Source organism: Lissotriton vulgaris, chromosome 5, assembly GCF_964263255.1.
Source record: "Lissotriton vulgaris chromosome 5, aLisVul1.2, whole genome shotgun sequence".
In the NCBI taxonomy this organism is placed as follows: domain Eukaryota; kingdom Metazoa; phylum Chordata; class Amphibia; order Caudata; family Salamandridae; genus Lissotriton; species Lissotriton vulgaris.
This window is the reverse complement of record NC_141693.1, coordinates 1965195892-1965216270: the sequence shown is the minus strand read 5'-3', so window position 1 is coordinate 1965216270 and position 20379 is coordinate 1965195892. Positions and strand designations below refer to the sequence as shown.

Below are 20379 nucleotides of genomic sequence, written 5' to 3'. Positions count from 1 at the left end.
GGGTTATTCCCCCACGGTGCGGGGGGAGGGGAGGGGCCGCGGTGCTCGTGACAAGCCCAGCTCGTCATGAGGCACAGTGGAGCTGGACTCGTCACGACTCCGCCCACTAATTGATTCTGCCACACAGGCAGGGAATCAATTACGCGTGAGCGCGCTGAGGCCGTTATGACAAGCCCAGCTCGTCATGAGCACAGCTCCACTGTGCCGTATGACGAGCTGGGCTCGTCATAAGCAGGCAAGGGGTTAAGCAGGTCGACGAAAAAAGCCTTGTAGACTATGCTCTATTCAATATAGAGGAATGTTTAGAGCAGTTGACCTCGAGATTAGACCAAGGCCCAAAAGCGACTATGATCCTCTCAGTGGCGACTCCTCCGCTAAGGCGGAGGTGCGTTTCCCCACTGCCTTGAAGCAGCCAATGAAAGGAAAAAAAATTATAATACCGTAATGTTATTATCATTTCATTTTGTCCTCCTCCTGTTGCAGCTTGAATGACGGGTGGGGCTGCAGAGCAGGGGAGGAGTGGTAGAACTCTTTTAAGAGCGCAATGAGTGGTTTTTCAGTCCTCTCGGGCCGCTCAAACCAGTCATGCGCACTTCCCTGTTCTCCATGCATTGCAGCCTGCATGGAGAATATGTCCACCCCTCCAGCCCCCGGCTGAGCATTATATCACAGCACTCAGACCAATCACAATGCGGCACTGCAGCATTTTGATTGGCTATCGGGAGTATGGGAGCCCTGGTGCTCCCTGTTTCTCACAAGAAGCCAGGAAGAGGATGGGATGGGACAAAGGAAAGGCGGCGGCAGCCAGCCAGCCGGCTGGCTTGGAGGTAGGTAATTTTTTTTAACCGAGTTTTCCACCCCGCCCCTTCACCCCCACCCTACCCCACTGCTGGTTCTAGGCAGCAGCCACAACTGGATCCTTTGTTAGTTGATCTAGCAATGGATGACCTGAAGGCAAAACCACTAAACAGACAAAGTAACAAACCCAATAGCCCTGCAAAAACTTTAATAAAAGGTCTGTAAGGTGTTCTGAACAAAGTACATGAGGAAACTCAATTTTATTGAGATCAAAAGCTTATAAAATGGAAACCATCCGAGATCATCTACAGGAAAAGGAATTAACTACTCTTGCTTTCTTCGATATAATGATGGACAAAATGGAATACTTTCAGATAACAACAGAACCACCAAGAGTGAGAACAGCAAGAGAAAGCGCTTTTTTAGACTGGTATGAGGTTGAATGCCATCTATTAAAAAAAATCATATCCCCACTCAGAAAAATGAGATGCTCACCAATGGAAGCACCTTTCCTGGACCTAAGAAGAAATTATTTTAACACCTTCCGTGCTGCCCCGATTTCTGCTCTGTGCTGGACATTCCAGAACAGGGTGTGGTTGTGACGGAACCATTCCGTCATCAGCACAGCTCAACCGCGACTGATGACGGAATGGTTCCATCACAAGCATCGAAGGGGTTAAAAAACGAAAAATTATAGAAAATGGGAAAAAAATGTTGGGCAACAAGTATTTATTTATTGAAGTTTTTTATAGCGCTAGCTGGACCCGAGGGTATTAGAGCGCTTCACAGCATGTACAAATTATGAGCAAACAAGTTCTGAACAAAAAATGAGAGCAGAGAAGAGAACAAAAACAAAAACATCTTCAGTATACCAACTCAGAGGCAATATATAAACAGTTGCGGAACATGTCTCCAGTAGGAGGTATTTCAATAGTAAAACTTCCTCAAGTCCTTTCTGGGTTAACCTTTACGGTCAAGAGCGCTCTAGGAAGAGGGCTTTGAGAAGTGTCTTGAATTTCGGGAAGGAGGTGGTTAGTCTGATGTGGGGTGGGATGGAGTTCCAAATTTTGGGCGCATTACCCGCGAAGGATTTATTTCCGGTTTTGAGTTTCCGAGCTCTAAGTGGGATGAGTAGAAGCATGTTAGAGCTTCTGAGGGTCCTGGACTGACCAGCCCTTTTGAGTTTGGCGGCCAGATATTCAGGTTTGCCTGTGTGCAAGGCTTTGTGCGTGAGACAGGCTGTGCGAAGCCACTTCAGTTCCCTATGTGCCCGAGAGATGTGCTCAAATGTTTTCGTTCCTGTGATCATTCTTGCTGTGGCATTGAGGGTAGTGGTCAGGGGACCTAAGTAAGATTTTGCTGATCCGGTCAAAATTGCGATTCCATAATCAATTCTGGAAAGCACCAATGCCTGTGTGGCCTGTTTAAGATCTTTTGGAGGGAGGAAGGGTTTTATTCTGTACAGTAGCTTCAGGTTTAGGAACGTGCATTTTGCGGCTTTTGAGATGTGTTTTTTCATGTCCAGCTTGGGGTCGAGGGTAATCCCTAGGGATTTCACAGTGTCCGTTGGCGCAAGAGCCCCATTGAGGGCGTCTAAGGCTTTGAGCCATTCCTTGATTGGAGGGTTTCTGTCTCTATTCGAGATGAGGAGAACTTCTGTTTTCTCTTGGTTGAGTTTGAGGTGGTTCATTGAGAGCCACTGTTGGACCTCTTTGAGTGTGACATTCAGTCTGTGGATGTCTTCGATCGAGTTGGTTTCCAGGTACAGTTGTGTATCATCCGCGTAGAGGTGGAAGGGGATGTTGGACTTCCTTAGAAGTGTGGTGAGGGGTTCCATGTAGACGTTGAAGAGTTGTGGAGAGAGTACTGACTCTTGTGGGACTCCTCTACTGACGGGTCGGGGTCGGACTCGAAGTTGTTGATTTTTATTCTTTGTGTGCGGTTGTAAAAACGAAGGAGGAGAACCATTTTAGTACCGTCCTTTCAATGCCAGCTCGCTCTTGGAGGACTTTGAGGAGCAGGGTGTGGTCAACTGTATCCAACGCGGCCAATAGGTCAAGTAGGATGAGAAGGCTGCATTGGTCAGAGTCTAGAGACATGTGAAGATCGTCTAGGACATTTAAGATTGCGGTTTCGGTGCTGCATCCCTTTCTGAATCCTGATTGGTGTGGGTCTAGTAGTTTGATGTTCTCTAGGTGTTGGGATAACTGAGGGAGAACACATCTTTCAAGAATTTTGGATAGAAGCGGAAGGTTTGAAACCGGTCTGAAGTTGTTCATGTCCTCAATGTCCAGACCTGGTTTTTTTAGTAATGGAGTGACTTGACCCACTTTGAGGCAGTCAGGAATAAGTCCAGTGCTCAGCGAACTGTTGATTATCTTGCACCAGATTGGGGCTAGGGTGAGCTTCAGGTCTTTCATCAGGTTCGAGGGTTGCTGATCTAGGGAGTGTGATGAGGGTTTAGCGGCGGCTATCAGCTTGATAATCTCATCTTCCTGGATGGGGCAGAAGGAGTACCAAAGCGTAGGAGTGCTCACTTGGGTGTTACTTATTGATGTTAGTGTCGAGGTCCCCATGAGGGAGGCGGGGTCGGTGCTGAGAGCTAGATCTATTTTGGCGATTTTTTCATTGAAATAGCTAGCAACGTTGTCACAGAGCGTTTTTGACGACGCCATGTTGGATGTTGACGGTTTGGATGTTTGGCTCCTAATGATGTTAAAGAGTTCATTGGGGTGGTTTTTAGCATTGTCTACGGCAGAGCAGAAGAAAGATGTATTTTGTTCTTGATGTGCTTATTGTAGTTTCTACGTGCTGCCTTGAGTTGATCACGATGGAGGGAGGAGGGATTATTCCTCCAAGCTCTTTCTACGGTTCTGAGGTGTCTTCTTTCCTCATTGATGTCAGTGGTGAACCAGGACCTAGAGGGTGTGTTTCTGTTTTTTTTTAGTTTCAGGGGCTCCAGCCGGTCCAAGGTGAGCGTCAGGTTAGAGCGGTAGAGTGAGTTAAGTTCGGAGGTTGAGAGGTGCTCCGCTTCGATTGGGAGAAGAGTGCTTAGCCCTTCTTCTAGTTTGCCTCGAGGGACTCGGGATGTGGCGAAACCTTCTAGAAGACGCAAAATTGAATAACACAAAGCTGTCCTGGAATATTGTAACAAATGGGTATAACAAGCAAAACTAAAAGATTGAACACTGTACTGGAGCAAAGGTGTGGGTCACACATTTCAAGGATTTGGATAATTGCTCCCAATTCAAAGCTAGCATAATATTTAAATATTGGACTCTCAGACTAACTCTTCAGCACTATCCTGGACCTGTGGAAATTACAGAAGGAGGACTGTCTTGTCACTTGAGGCCTGCCCTGCTCTCTGAGAAAGAAGACTGAACCTGTTCCCTTCTTCCCAGGCTAATCCGAGTGACTCCGAGGGTCCGCTGGTTTACCTTCTGTATTAAGCTACAGGGACACAAGTCCCAGAAGATTTCCTGCAACTAAACAGCTGACGTGCTACAACTGGACCTGCCTGAGCCCTGTTGAACTCTACTAGAATGATTCCTTGATTCCCAAGAAATGCTTCCCCAGGTTATGGACTCTGCTAGGATGGGTCCTTGATTCCCAAGAGATGCTTCCCCAGGTTCGGGACCCTTAGCATCAGAGTGCACTCTACTGAAGAAAAGGGAGAAATCCTTCAGTGCGACCACGAACAGGCCACTTCACTCTGAGATCTTTCCTCCTACGATGACCGCCAATGCGAAGCTCGGGTGAACGTGACTCTTCACGATACAGTGACCGCTAGCAACGACTGGCAACATGTAATCTACACTTCGCGCTACAACTTCAAAAGCCCAAGGTGACCCCAAACGCAAAGCTCCAGCAATGACCATCCAAAACACACTATAGGATTTCTTCACCATTCAGAAAGGACCATCCACGACGCCTGGCCTGCCATTTGCGCTACAATGATGACCATCTACGAGGCTCCTCGCACCATTCATCCCCGTGAACTGGACTCTTTGCGCCAGACTTTGAGAAGATAACTTTTTCCAGTGGGACTAAGCTGGCCACTGTATCTGACCCACGCTCCATCGCATTGGTGTGAACTTGCGACTTTCCCCGTTCTAGCTCAACCAGATGATCCGCAAGCGGTCAATACTTTACACATTGCCAACCAGCAATACAGAAACAGAGACCACCTCCTGCGCCCCACCTTTCCACATCCCGCATTATTCTCTCAATTCACAGTCCCTCCAGATACCTCAATGGAGTCCCCCTAAAATAACAGAGCCCTCACTTCAGGAGCCGTGTCTGGCCTTAGACCCTCTCCTGAGTCATGGAGACCCAAGAGGCCATAGGATTACTCTACAGCGACATTTATTGTGAATGAAGACAATCAGGATTCTCCATGGCAAGGAGTCAAGGCGCTAGACACCTATGAGTACTAGAGCATAGCCATCCGAGGGGCGGGGGTGGTAGCACCAGGGTCCCTGTTCCTCAAGAGCCCAAGATCTAGTCAGCACTGCTTTTCATACAGCCTGAGCACTACACGTGTGTTCTTAAAATCCCATCCTCGTCGCCAATTCATGAAGTAATTTAGTACAAGAGGTTCATGAAGAAGATTAGGTTTAATAGGAGCAAACAGCTTGAACTTCCACAGTCAATGAAGAGCCTTGTATTCTCCCAACTCCCCACACATAGAATGTTCACCCCAAAGAGAACAATAACATTCTAAGCATGTGCATAACATTCTACACTAAAGTACATTAATAAGAAACCAATAAGAATACTACACAGTGCAGCACAGAGAGGGCAGGGGAAGGGCAGATTCTAGTAGAGCCAGCACTGCATGCCCGGCTGGTGGCCACCAACATTGGACCACAACACTACTACTGCCAGTCCCCAACCACCGACCCACCACAGATGGCCACTGTCCCAACATGGCCACCATGACAACAGCGGTGCTTTGGAAACACCCCCACTCCGCTCACTCCAAACAAGAAGTGCTGTGCTGGAGGTTTGCACAACCCCTTTGACTTCCTCTCCAGTGGGCTGGTCTATTTCTGGCCCGCGCAGGCCTTCGCTTCCCCTCCCTGGCCTAGTTCCTCTTTTACTCCTCAGGCTCCAGGATGTGAGTGGTCAGTAGCGCCCTGAGGCGGCGGCGTTCAGCGAGGACCCTGGCTGCCATGGGCCCGCTCCTGCTTCTCACCGGGGTGTTCCTGCACCTGACGCGTTCCACTCACTCTGCAGGTACGGCTGCTGTGACCCCCTACCTTCTTTCCGCTTCAAACATCTACTTGGCTTCAAATCCTCCTCTTTCACTATATTTAAATATGAAAATATATCTCTGTTCCTCCTTTTCACTGAAGGCGTCGGCTCTTTTCTCCACAGAGAGATCACGTTAAACAATCTTTATTTTGTCAAACTGCACAAAATAATTTCTGATCCCTCTGAGAATGCGGCAAAACAGGGTAGCAGGTGTCCTGGACACATCATTTTCAGTGTGGCCCCTTTTCTTTAAAATTTATTGTTTTCATGTGAATTACGTTGCCCCAAAGGGCTCAACTCCGCCAAGACACAGGCTGACCAGATCTGAAAAACACAATCTGGGGCATATCATAGAGCTAAAAACAGGGCAAGTATTGGGCAACTTCCGCAGGGGCACCGTTAATCAAACTGGTAGCCTTCACAAACATAAAAAACAGACTACAGCTGGACGCAGGAGTTTTATAATAGTGGCTGCGACGACAAAACACAGGGAAATGAAAGCAATTGTATCCCAGTGTCATGGCTGTAACTTTTCAGCCGGATGAGTGCTGTTAACCAATCCTGTACAGGGACCACAGGGAGGCTCATCTCCTCTCGAAGCCACAGGGCACGTGACCTGCTGCAGGGTCTTAGCTATCAATAGAGCAGCAGGTGCAGTGGCACCGGGGCTGAGAAGTCTGAGAGGCCCACTGCATTTATCTATCTATAAAATGCAGTGCAGATGGTAACTCCACCGGAGACATGTTCTGTGTTTTATTCACAGAACATATGGGGTCTTGAACTGGGACATTTCAACTCTCATAGTGCCCTGCTTTACTAAATTAAATTGCTGAGCTGAAAAAGAGGTGTCCGGGTGGCATGAAGTCACCTTGTAACCCCAATAAAAATAACATTACTTCTTACGGATATGGGTGCGATCTCTATCTTTTCAGTGACATTTATTGGTACAAATATTTTGGCAGTAGCCTATTAGCAATCAAGTACCTGAGTATCCCTTTAAAAAGAACAGCTTTTGATAACCACAATGTTCCAACCGTTCAGCCTGTTCTTAGCTGCTTCACGGCACAGTATCTTGTAGAACGCCTGCAGACACTTCCGGTATTTTAGCCTCCAGCGCATTGCATTTTGGGACTTTCACATTTAACAGTGTAGGTTTGGACTAAAAAATACAAACATGCAAAGACTGTTCGGCCCAAAAGGGAGACATGGAGGAAGATGTCACTGCTGGCGTGGGGCCACTTACCAGCTGGACATGGTAATGTGAAAAATAAAGGACAAAATTGGGCATCGCGTTTTGTCAAAATTCCTTGGATAGAGTTTGACAACCAAGCGCGATTAAAACAAATAACATGAGGTCCTAGGACCAGTGTTAACGAATGGGCCCTGAACCAGTTCGATGCGATGCTTATCTGTGGCTCGAGGGCCGGTTCAAGGGATTTCACTACAGTGATGTTTACCAAGTGTCGGTCAATGAGGTGCCAGACAGGGTGCCACGAAGATCCACTTCAATATAATCTTTGTGATGTCAAATGGACTCTTCTAACAGTGTTTTATTGCCTTTGGGCTATTTCTACAGGTCAGGGCTTAAACTGAGACAGGAGACCTTTAGGGCCCAAAGAATGTTGAGAGAGATTACACAGTTAGAAGTTAGAGTGAAGGAAGGGGGCATGGTGCACAAGAACAATTTCCCTGGTATAACAACACATAGTCGTTTTGAAGTATTAGTAGAGGTGGACTGACTGCCTGAGTGAAGAGAATAACCCATCATACTCAGAACCAATAGAGGATAGGCCCTTCTGTGACAAAGACAAGACAAGGATGGAAACAGGGGAGAGAACACCTGAAATTAGGTTGAAAAATACCCAGAGTTTTGCCTTGAGATGATTGGGCTTAGTTCGCTTTCCTTAGTAGGGCCAGCCTCTGGGGCTTGGGGGTTAGAAGTACGATCGTCACCAACGGAAACATTCTCCCGTAAGTTATCGTTACGACTTTCTCCCTTCTCACACTGGCTGGACTCTCCTATTATCGAAGCATTACCAGGAGAGTTTTGTGATGGTCAATCTAACTCTTCCATGCCCACAAGTGGATCAAAGCGGTTTCTTAAGGGGATGTTACTTGGGAACCATCCTAGGTAGTCTTCTCCCTGGAATCTTGGTCTTGGGTCGTTATGCCAAGCTTGCAAAGAATTGTTGTTGTTATAAATTGATCCCCTAAAGAAGCCATCCCCCTGATGCAAAGGCCCCCAGTTGTTTGGGGTTGGCCATACGGCCCTATTTCTCCGGACCCACCCAGGGTATGTTTCTCTGTGAAATGTCTGTCCAGTGTTCTTGTGAATCGTGGTCGGGGGAACAAAGTTCAAATTTGGATAGAAATATTCTAGACCTATACATTGGATATCCCCGACTCTAGCAAATCTTGGTTTACAACAGATAATGTCTTTTACCCAGGTATCACTGAAATTAATCAGGATGCAGTCCCCCTCTAGGTCCTTCTCACTTGGGCCCACCCAGGGAACTCTACGCACACTAAGTATTTTTGTCTTAGAATCAGGAGGAAGTGGTCTGTTATTATTGAGCTAGTATGTTACTTTGTTTTTTAACTCCTGATTTGCTTCCGTTTTGTTGGGCAAAACTGGGGGTACTCCTGTGAGAATTACCATAAAAGGGAGTGAGTCTGGGGGAAAGTTTACAGGTGGTAATTTCCTTTTGTGTGCTCTCTCATTGTCATTGTTTGCTGCAGGCCCCTGTGAAGATGTTTGTTTGGGCCCTAGGGTAGTTCCCTGTTTAGAGGTAGTAACTTCAGGTGTTGGTGCTGTACTGCCCATATTTTGACTAGGGGGCCCCACAGTGACCGCCATTGCAAGTTTAGTACGAGCTAATGGTACAGGTTTTGTTCGTGCTAAGGGGACCGGTGCTGCCTTAGGGTCACCAGATATAAGTGTTTTAGGTGTTTTACTGGCATTTTTATTCTCTCCCCCTTTTTTTGGATTGCTATTGTTGGCGTTACTGTTTTTATTATTGTTAGTACCCCCCACCTCAGATGATTTATTCTTATTTGGTAAAGTTTCAAGGGAGTTGGTGTTAAGTGAGATGAGATGTTCCAATTGGTCTAGTTTTGGATTAACAATTTGAATTTTCTCTAGGACGGGCAGCAAAAGGATCTGAACCAATTTCTCAATTTCCCCCAAAAGTCGGTCATTATTATTGGTGTTAAATGAGAAAATTTTAAGGGGGGTCACCCGTGATGTGGAAACCAACACAGAAGGGGTGGGAAAAGGAAAAAAGGTTTTTTTTGTATTTAGCATTTTCTAAAGTTTAATCTAACAGAAAAAACACACTGTAGATACCTAGTGTCAGAGACAGAACCATTGTGTGGTGACTAATGGCGCATTTGGTGTATATATAGGTCATCAGTCTGGGTATACGACACATACTTGGTAACGTGCGAAAAGTGTGGTGAGGCTACAATGCTTGGTATAAGAAAACATAACTAAACTCAGTAGAACATTCGTCGAGTCACGAGATAAACACACTTAATAATGTCGAATTGCACAGATATACACGGTGACTTAGGTAGAAAATGGTTCTCATAGTTTCAGAACAAAATCGATTGTTACTACGACCTAAGCGGCAAAGTTTAAGGAAGAAATGTGCTCCAAAATTATTTGAGATGCGCATAATTGCTGCCTGTGGGGAAAGGTACCCCAAAGATGTCCGCCGTTCTGGCGGTGTGGTGCCCTTCCCAGATAGCAATGATCCGCTCTAAACGCGGTAGTGTGGCGAATTCGAGTGCAGGTATGCGGTCACATTCAATTTTAAAATCAAGGTACAGTGTCAAAATTATGCTAACATAAAACGGACAAAACAGGGATTTTTTTAAAAAGCGATATTTAGCTCTAAACATTACAAAAGGTCTCAACCCAGCATTGTGTTTCACACTTCCAGAATGATGTCCATATGAGATGTGATTCTAATTGTCTCCGTCCGTCAGGATATTGCACCCAAACAAACATTTCTTGTAGTGGATTCGGAAAGAAAATACCAATTGTTTACAGTCCAATGCGGTTACCAATTCTTTGCCAGTTCGCAAATATACGTGCAGTATAAATAAATAAACAGCCGTGATCAGCCAGGAAGCCAAAGCTCAGCACAGCGTGATTCAAAAGACGAGTTGTACTCAGAAAAAACAATACAGCCTCTGAGTCCGCTTTGATGCGTTTGACATACAACCCACTCACTAATAGACAGCTGCCTAGTTCCCGTAAGGGGTGAAAAAAGAAAGTGCATGGTCTGCGCGTTTGAAATCAACTCCACAGAGAAACGATTGGAAATTAAGAATTACGGCATCGTCTTTGTGCCCGGTTGCTGAGCCCAAAGCGCTCCATCCAAAACACTAGAGCCGTGTCACCGTTAAAAGGGTAAATTATGGTTTGGTAAAGTACTGAAAACAAGTTACAATTAATGAACAGCTGTGAAAAGGGAGACTAAGGTGTCGAGTAAGTGAGAAGGAATTGGAAAAAGGGAATACGGGGGAGCATAAGTACCTGTTGTGAATTGACCGAGGACGTGTTCTGCAGAGGGCGAAATAAATAAGGAAAAGTGAAGTCAGACTGTTGTATTGTGCGCGAGTCAGCGCGAGGGCATGTTGATGCGAGGTTTCCCTCGGTTGTTCATCACATGGACTCGCGCCGACTCGTGCCATTGTTTTCATTCAGTTTGGCCTCGAGTGATATTATTGTTTAATTGTGCATCACTCGAGACCATCTTCAGTTGCTTACTGTTACACTGCATCTCCTAACTGTATTGTGAGTTACTGGCTATTCTGTGTCTGCTGCCGGAGCTGTATGCAGGGAGTGCTTCATTCCTGGAATAAACTTAATTCTTCACTTTCAATTTGTTGGTATTTACTCAACAAACTTGGCGACGAGCGAGGAGCATTGAACCTGTTCTTTAAGGAAGCACTTCCTGTACATTTTTATACTTATTTACTATTTTTCAATTTTTCCGACTTCTGGAAAAAATAAAAAAAGCATTCTAAAGCATTCTTTCATGCTTCAACTTACTTTGGATGCAGTTCACAGTCTCCCGAAGAGCTGATTTGACGAGCGACTTGAGGAACAGAGTTTCCATCGGAAAAGCCGACTTTGTTTCGCTCGCGTGTGAAGGTGCGCGTCTCATTTCCTTAATCGCGCTGGATAATCCTTCCTACACGCGTATTGGCTGCTCACTAAAGGGAACTACGCTGTGGCTGATTGGTTAAAACGGAGGTTATTTCTGCAATTCCTGTAGAAATTAAAGACGCCGCTCGCTATTGGGTTACCATCCTTGGCACAACTGACAAGGTGACTTCGTTTTCATCGCTTTATTTAAAACGAAGAGATCTATTCGATTAACAGAGCATAAAAACGTCAAGGACACAGCAACAAACGAATGGTGAAATTACTTGAAGGGCAGAGAAGCAGTTAGATGGTGATATATGAACACAGGAAAAAAATTTGTATTATTTTTTTTTCTGTTATCCTATGTGACTGTTTTTTTTTCTCTGCAATTCTATTTTTTTTTTTTTTTTGGATTTAGAAAAAAAGGGGACTATTCTATTATTATTTTGCCATTAACAAATTATTATCTCTGTTACAATGTGTGCTCAAGGTTATACACTTGCACCCCCACAAAGTTATTGGTCAGCTGGTAGTTCTCCTTGTATGCCATGGATTGAATGGAAAGCCTATTTCTTAAACTATATTGAGACTTTAGATGCAAGTGGAAAAATGAAAGCTCCTGAAAAGAAAGGTATTTTTTTACACAGTTTAGGACCAGAAGGATTAAAAGCCTTCAATCAACTTCCTATATCACAAGCAAGTGGTGACATGAATGTATTTGACAAGGCAGTATATGATTTTGATAAGTATTGTTCTCCCAAAGTGTGTATAGGAATTTCGAGGTTCAAGTTTTTTCAGAGAAAACAATTGAGTGAAGAGACTGTGGATAACTTTGTTTCTTCTCTAAAAACTTTAGCTTTAGATTGTAAATTTGGTAATCTACAAGAAGATTTTATTAGGGACCAAGTAGTCATGCACTCTAAAAATGAAACTATACAGGAGAGACTTTGGATTAATGGTGATGAGAATTTAGACTTTGTATTGTCTATTGTCAGAAAAGCTGAACTTTCCTGTAGAAGTGCACTACAGGTTAAAGGGAAGGAAACTTCCGTGAGTAAAAATATTGTTGCCAAAATCAATCAAAAGTATGACAGTAATAATAGGGATACTTACAGAAAGAAGCAAACATTCTCTTCCAAACCTAATGCTGAAATTTCAAAAAGTAATCTGAAGTGTTTTAGATGTAACAGCAAATCACATTTAGCAAATGATAAGACTTGTCCTGGTTTGAGACAAAAATGTTCAAAATGTGGGTTAAAAGGACATTTCACTTCTGCTTGCAGAAGAGGAAATGTAAATCAAAAAGTCAAGTGTATTGAGTTGAATGAGAATAGTGATGAGGATGATTTTACAGATGAACCCAACGACTGTTTGTTTGTTTTGAACATAAAAGATACCGCGGTTTTGAATGTAAATGACCGTTCCATAAAGAAAAAACCATTGTGCGACATGGTTATTGGTGGTGTAAAGATTAACATGTATGCAGATTCTGGATCACCCTATTCCATAGTGTGCGAATCTGTATGGAAAAAATTATTTGTACCTAGACTTGGTAGTCATTTAGAAGAGAGTGATATCAATCCTGAAGGATATTCTGGGGGAAGGATAGACATTTTAGGTTACAGAACCTTAGTTTTCAGATTTAAAAACAGAAAATGCATTGCAAAATTATATGTATCAAAGAGGGGTCCTTCAGTTCTTAGCTGGTTTGATTTTGGAAAACTTGATATTGTTTTGGATCCAAATAGTCCTACTCCAGTGATGTTGATTGATGAACAAAATGGTATTGCTTCTTTGATGTTAAGTAAATTCCCAAATGTTTTTTCTAAAGACATTGGAAGATTAACCAACTTTAAACATGAGATCCGTTTAAAGGACAACGCTTGTCCTAAAATACATAAGGCTCGTAATATTCCCTTTGCTGTCAGAGAGGAAGTTAAGAATGAATTGAATGCTCTAGTAGAAGGAGGAATAATAGAGAGAATAGAGTCCTCTGAGTGGGTTTCGCCCATAGTGGTTGCCAGGCGGGCCAATGGCAAAGTGAGATTATGCATTGACCTTCGCCATCTTAATAATAACATTCTTGTAGACCAATTTCCCCTTCCTCGCATTTCTGAAATGTTATCTGTAGTTGGGGGATCTAATATTTTTTCAACAATTGACCTATCTGCTGCATATCATCAGATTGAGTTGAGTGAGAAGAGTAAGGATTTGACAGCATTCATTACACCATTTGGGTGCTTCAGATTCAATAGGATGCCTTTTGGATTAGCATCCGCTGCAGCAATTTTCCAGAGGGTCATGCAAGATATTTTGAAAGAGTGCAAAAGTGCCATCTGCTTTCAAGATGACATTTTGGTGTTCAATGATGATAAAGATAAACATATTACAGCTTTAGAGGAAGTTTTGAGCGCACTTAATGTACATGGCCTTACTATTAAGCATGAGAAATGCAAGTTTGGTGTTCATTCTGTGAGTTACCTAGGCCATGAATTGTGTGCAGAGGGCATCAAACCTAAACCATCACTTTTGGAAGCTATTAAATCGGCTCCTCATCCGTTATCTAAAGATGACGTCAGATCCTTCTTAGGGTTAGTTGAGTTCTACGCTAGGTATGTACCTGATTTCTCGTGCAGAACATATAATATCAGACAGTTAATTAAAAATAGGGTTGTTTTTGAATGGACTAATGAATGTGAGAAAGAGTTCAGTGATGTAAAGAATGCAATTTGTTCTGCAAGTGCGTTATCTTGTTTTGATCCTTGTTTAGATAACATTATTACTACGGATGCTAGCGCGAAGGGTCTAGGAGCTGTGTTTTCGCAAAAGAATAAAGAGGGAAAGGAAGTTATTATTGCACATGCTTCAAGGGCACTTACTCCTGCTGAGGAAAAGTATTCCACAATAGAGAGAGAGACTTTAGCGTGCATCTGGGCGTTAGAACATTTCAGGGTGTTTGTCTGGGGTAAGGAATGTACTCTTAGGAGTGATCACAAACCGTTAGTAAGGTTACTTACTACAGAAGGTATGTTAAGGGCTTCAGCACGAATTGCACGTATGTCCATGCGTTTGCAGGATTTTATTTATAACATACAATATTTACCAGGAAAAGAGAATGTTTCTGCGGACTTCTTGTCCAGGATGCCTTTACCTATTCAAGAGGATTTGCATAATGATTGGGACAATTTCCAGATTGCTATGATACATGATGAGGGTCCCATTTCAATTGATCAGACTTTGTGGAAAGAGAATTTTGAGAGTGATGACATTTTGAAAAATGTTGCCAGGTATATAGTTGATAGATGGCCTGAAAAGAAGTGTTTGAGTCCAGAGTTGAGGAGTTTTTGGGAAGTAAGGTCGGAACTTTCATGTTGTGGGGACATCATTAAAAGGGGTGAGCGCATCATACCACCAGTGGGTGTAAGGAAAATTATAGCATTACAGGGTCATGAAGGCCATAGTGGCATGGTTAGAACCAAGCAACAATTTAAACATTTATTCTGGTGGCCAGGAATGGACATGTTTATTGAAAGATTGGTCAGAAATTGTGTAATATGTGCCAATTCTGATAAGTCTTTGGTTACTTTGAAACCCAATATGAGTACACATAGTATTCCAAATAATCCATGGGAAACCATTGCTATAGACATTATGGGTCCCATTGGCTGTGAATCCAAGTATGTCATAGCAGCTATTGACATTTTTTCTAAATGGCCCATCATCAAAATTGTTCAGAAAATAGATACGGATTCTGTCCTGTGTTTTCTAGATAAAGTTTTTATTGAAGAAGGGCTTCCCGTAAAGATAATATCAGACAATGGTGTACAATTTATCTCCAAGAAAGCCAATGATTATTTTTCAAGACTTGGCATTGTTCACTCTACTACTTCCTTATACAATCCCAGTGGGAATGGGGTTATAGAGAGATTCAATAGGGTTCTGAAAGGGGCCATACAGATCACTAGTAATGAGGATAAAACATGGGAGGTAGAAATCTTTAAGAAGGTGTGGATGTACAGAACAACCACAAACTCAATGACTGGATATTCTCCTTTTGAGATCATGAGAGGAAGAGTACCTAGGACAAAGGTGAACCCCTCGTGGTTGGTGAAGTCCACTCCTTCCAATGTGGATTTCGGTGTGGTCAAAGAAAACCTCGTTCGCACCCATTGTTCGAACAAAATATATTTTGATGAGAAATGCGGGTCAAGAAAAGATCCCAAGGTAGAAGTGGGCATGATGGTAAAGGTCAAGAAGCCATGGAAGGTTAAGAAAGGTGAAAGTTCATTTATGGGGCCTTTTGAAGTCTCAGAAGTTTTAAAAAATTCTGTCAGATTATCCAATAATAAAGTTTGGAATCTGAGCAGAATTGCCATCCTCAAGGCAGACAAGGATGTTTACCGCAAGGAGGTTATTTCTGAACATCCTGATTTGTCCTTTTTGGATGAGGATTCTCATACTGCAGACGTTTCACCTTGTTGTTCTAATAGTAACCTTTCCAATCATGATAATGCTTCAAATGTAGCTGCCTGTTCTGATATGAGTGTCATCAACCAAGATGTTACTGGCCAGAATATCTCCTTACCTAAAAGAATCACTAAGCAACCTAAGTGGTTGTCTGATTTTGTTGCTTTTATTACCAGAAAAATGTAGTTCAATGTTTTTTTTGTTTTTTTTTTTCTTTTTCTCTCTTTAAGGGGGAAAGGTGTGTTGTATTGTGCGCGAGTCAGCGCGAGGGCATGTTGATGCGAGGTTTCCCTCGGTTGTTCATCACATGGACTCGCGCCGACTCGTGCCATTGTTTTCATTCAGTTTGGCCTCGAGTGATATTATTGTTTAATTGTGCATCACTCGAGACCATCTTCAGTTGCTTACTGTTACACTGCATCTCCTAACTGTATTGTGAGTTACTGGCTATTCTGTGTCTGCTGCCGGAGCTGTATGCAGGGAGTGCTTCATTCCTGGAATAAACTTAATTCTTCACTTTCAATTTGTTGGTATTTACTCAACACAGACTTCCCTCTCCGGTACTTAATTTCAGGACAACAGTAAGAAAAGTAGGAAGAGGATGGGAACACTCACCGGGGAACCGGTGATAATTCCAACCCGGTCCTAATCGGGTGGTCTAAGATTTAAGCGGGCGGCACCAATAGGTTTGCCGGTGCCGGCCTGAATGTATCAGGACTTGTTGTATCTACAAGTTCTGGAGAGCTGTGGCTGTAAAGGAACAAGGGCATTTATAAAGGGAAGTCCTTGGAATAATCAATTAAGTAGCCCGAAGGTGGACGGAGAATTCAGTTCTTACCCGTGTTTCGCCAAAGTAGTTGCGTCGACCTCAATTGGTTTCCAAGTGCGGGAACACCGATTGAGGCCGGCCACGCCCCTTTTAAGGAAAACAAAACGAAAAAACTAGACCGCTCACATGTAGAAACCGTACAAGAAAGGGAAGAGTTACTTAAAAGAGAGGAGACGAAAACTCCGTGCTTGGTACCCTAGATCTATTGTGATAGATCCACGTTTCACAGCTGCTCATTAATGACAAGGAGTCATGAAATGAACTCAAAGCCGCTATTGATAAAGCGTGTCTGTGTAAGGACCCCAAAAGTTCGGGTAAAGTCAGTAGTTGAATCAATAGAAATATTAAGTAGAAATGACCACAAATGTAGCCAAGAAAGCGCTAGGTCAAGTGAAAAATAATAATAGGCGGAAATTGAGCGCACACCGCGCCATATCAAAGGGGATAGTAGGTTCTACGGTAACAGTACACCTAAGCATATATTGATAAACAAATGAGTAAAATGAAAAACAGAAAAAGCAGAGTCACAATAAGCTCCTACATAAATAAATTAAACTTATATATGCAGCTTTACACGCACTGAATCTGCGACATGTATCTGGATTCACAAGTGTTATAGACTCTCCATTGAACATTCAATTTGGAACAACAGTCGACGATGCTTGTCTTGAGGGAGAGTTTTTTTCCTTTTTTTTTTTTCCCCCTTTTTCACCGGGCTAGTGTTTCAAGGTGCAGTGGAGATGTCATCCAAAATACAAAGGGGGCGCCGCATCCTCAAGTGTCAGTATACGCTTTGTCTGGTCTATCCCTACTTCTGCTACTCTCAGACGAGCCAGTCTATTTACGCTTACTGTGTGCTCTGGACTCTTGCGTAATTCACAGAGAAGGAGGCTCCTTGTCCTTCATTTTCTTTACAGAGGTTAAGGTTTTCCTCTGGCCAAGAAGCACCAACCAAAATATCATTTTGAGAACTCATTTATTATTACCCTACCGTAACAAGTTGAGCGCCACATTTCTGAACACTCTAAAAACCTACTCGCAGAACTCTCACACCAATGAGTCACTCACAGGCGATGCAAAATCCAGCAAAATTGGTGGAAACCAGCGATAGCAGTCTGAATCCTGCGATAAACTACCTGCAATATTGGAATGCTTGCCAATCCGCAAGTGTGTGCTTAAGCTGACAATCCACCTTCCATTAAAGAGATGCTTTTTAGGTGTAAATTTCGAGCGATAACCGCAATTAGCGGAACTTTTTTGATCGCTTTGCAGGTCCAGTGCCGCGTTGCTAATACAGCGAAGTTGTTTTTGCGACTTATTTAATGAAGTTCTTGTGAGGAACGCCTACTGCGCATCTAATTAGCGATATACATCTAATATGTACCTTTACTTTTATGTTCTGTTCAATGTGCATTGTTCTAGTGCATTTTCTATCCAGGGGGACAGAACAATCAGAGCGCAATATATTTGCATTAAACGCGGTCACAGTGGTTTAACTGGGTGATTGTGCCAAAGGACAAGCCTTGTTTTGTCATCATTAGTTTCAAGCTTCATTTTGACCTAGAAGGAATGGGAATGAAATTTGCACTTGGTGACTGTGAGGCTGTATGTATTTAAGTGCACAGGCTCAGAATAGGTCCATACCCTTGCTTTTACTTAAACTCGGCTACCTGCAGCATATAGTAGGAGAGACAGAGCAGTGTTTGCCTAGTCACTTGTCAGATGCAGTCAGTATAGTTTCAGGGGCAGCTTCTCCACTAAGGCGGAAGAGCGTCACCCCACTGCTCCCAAAGCAGTGAAAAAATTAAAAAATGAATTGATAATAACTTTGTTATTATCATTTTTTTTGTTCACTAGGGCTAGCAATCAATGAGGTAAGGTGGCAGTTGGTTGGGCAATTCAGTAGTGAAGCATTAACCAGTCCACCCCGAGAATTACGCAGGCATTCGATTAGCGAAGATGTTTGTTCATGATGGGATGTTGGTGATGGGAGATTTTAACTTCCATTGGGAGACCACCCCCAAAGAAGGACAGGCTCTCGTTCTAGAGGAAGCCTTAACAGCGTTGGGGATGATACAACAGGTGGCTGGGCCAACGCACGTAAAGGGACACACCCTGGACTTGGTATGGTAAACAGAGCCAGGCCCAAGGGTGGTAGTTTGGGAGCCCCTGTGCATGGTCCGATCACTACCTTATTAGGGGCCAGAGAGTGGTGTCTAAAGGTGGAGGTAAATCCATGGCTACCTGGAAAATGGTAAGGAAATGGAACTCAATAAATGAGGTGGAATTGGTAACTAATCTACGAAATGCAGTATCCCAACCTGTTCAAGATGCTGACATTGAAGCACTCTGTCATAAGGTAGTTGATAAACGGAAAGCTGCCATTGAAATTGTGGCACCGGCTAGAAAGGTGAAAATGGTGGGCAAAGGAGCAGGAGCGCCTTGGTTTAACGACTCACTGAGGGCTAGGAAACAAGCTCTTCGGAAGGCGGAGAGAGCCTGGCGAAGGGACTACAATGCGGCGGCACATTCAGTGTATGTGCAGGAGCTTGCTATATACAAGAGAGCGATCCTTGTACGCAAGGCAGACTTCTTTGAGACAAGGATTGCAACAGCCCAAAACCCCCAGAAATAAATTTTTCAAGTGCTCTCTGAACTAAGGAAGAACAGGGAACAGAGGCCCGAGTTTTCTCTTGAGGACTGTCATAAATTCCTGGAATTTTTCACCAACAAAATTGAGGAGCTCTTACTTGAAATCTCGCGCTCCCCCGTGTTAGAATGCCCATTGCAAATTATCCCTTCCAGGCCTAAAATTCAAGACCCGATGAATAGTATACCCTTAGTTAAGAAGGAGATGCTAGCTAACTTAGTGGGGAAGGTGAAGTCGGGCTCCAAGGTAGACCCCTGTCCCCCTAGCGTGTTTAAGCAAGCCATGGCAGGGATGGAGGAGGATGTGCTAAACCTCTTAAACAAGTCACTGGAAATGGGACGGGTTCCGACCATGCTCAAAGAGGCGCGGTTGATTCCATTGCTTAAGAAGCCCAGAGCGGATCCTAAGATTTTAAAGAACTTCAGGCCCAACTCCCAGTTGCCGTTCTTGGCGAAGGTACTAGAACAGCATGTATTGACACACCTCTCTAAGCACCTGGAGACCAATGATCTGTTAGAGCGAAATCAAGCTGGTTTTAGGGTACATCACAGTACAGAGCTGGTGATGATTTCCATTTTGGACGAACTGAGATGTAGAGCTGATAAAAAGATCCCCGGGGCCCTGGTGCTGCTTGATCTCTCCGTGGCATTCAACACTGTGTGTCATAGTCAACTGCTGTCGCGTGTGAGAGATCTAGGCATGGGGGGAACCGCACTAGGCTGGCTTACTTCTTTCCTGCAGGATAGATCGCAGAAAGTACAGCTTTCAGACCTAGTATCAGCAGCAGCGGCCATCACCTGTTGAGTGCCGCAAGGCTCGGCGCTCTCCCCACTCCTTTTTAATATTTATCTCCAGCCTCTGATTTCTGCGCTCAATCAGATGGATTGTCAGATTTATAATTACGCTGACGACACACAGATCATCATTCAAATAGAGGACACTCCTGGAGCCCAAGCACGCTTGCATAACATTCTGAGATACACAGTAAACTGGATGACTGCCAACTCCCTGAAGATCAATCCTGACAAAACAGAGGTGCTGCCAATTACCACCGCAGGCAGCCCCTGGCACGATGGATTTTGGTACACAACAAAAGACCCTGTAGAATTCTGCAGGGTCTTTTGTTGTGTATTTAGTTCTGAGTGGAGGGCGACCCTGTGTGATTCCCTCTGTGCTCCTATTGATAGTTGGACGATGGATTTTGGCCCAGGGAGTTGGGCA

General features: G+C 43.8%; 1 protein-coding gene across 2 annotated transcripts in view; it reads left to right on the top strand.

Moving 5' to 3' along the window:
• The first annotated feature begins 5897 nt into the window (after positions 1 to 5897).
• Positions 5898 to 20379, top strand: part of MPIG6B (megakaryocyte and platelet inhibitory receptor G6b) — a 291237-nt gene continuing 276755 nt past the window's right edge. For both annotated transcript variants that reach the window (XM_086924660.1, XM_086924659.1), the window contains exon 1: positions 5898 to 6036. In XM_086924660.1, coding sequence (XP_086780786.1) covers positions 5973 to 6036 — 64 coding nt within the window. In that variant the 5' untranslated portion in view covers positions 5898 to 5972. The remainder of the gene's footprint in view (positions 6037 to 20379) is intronic.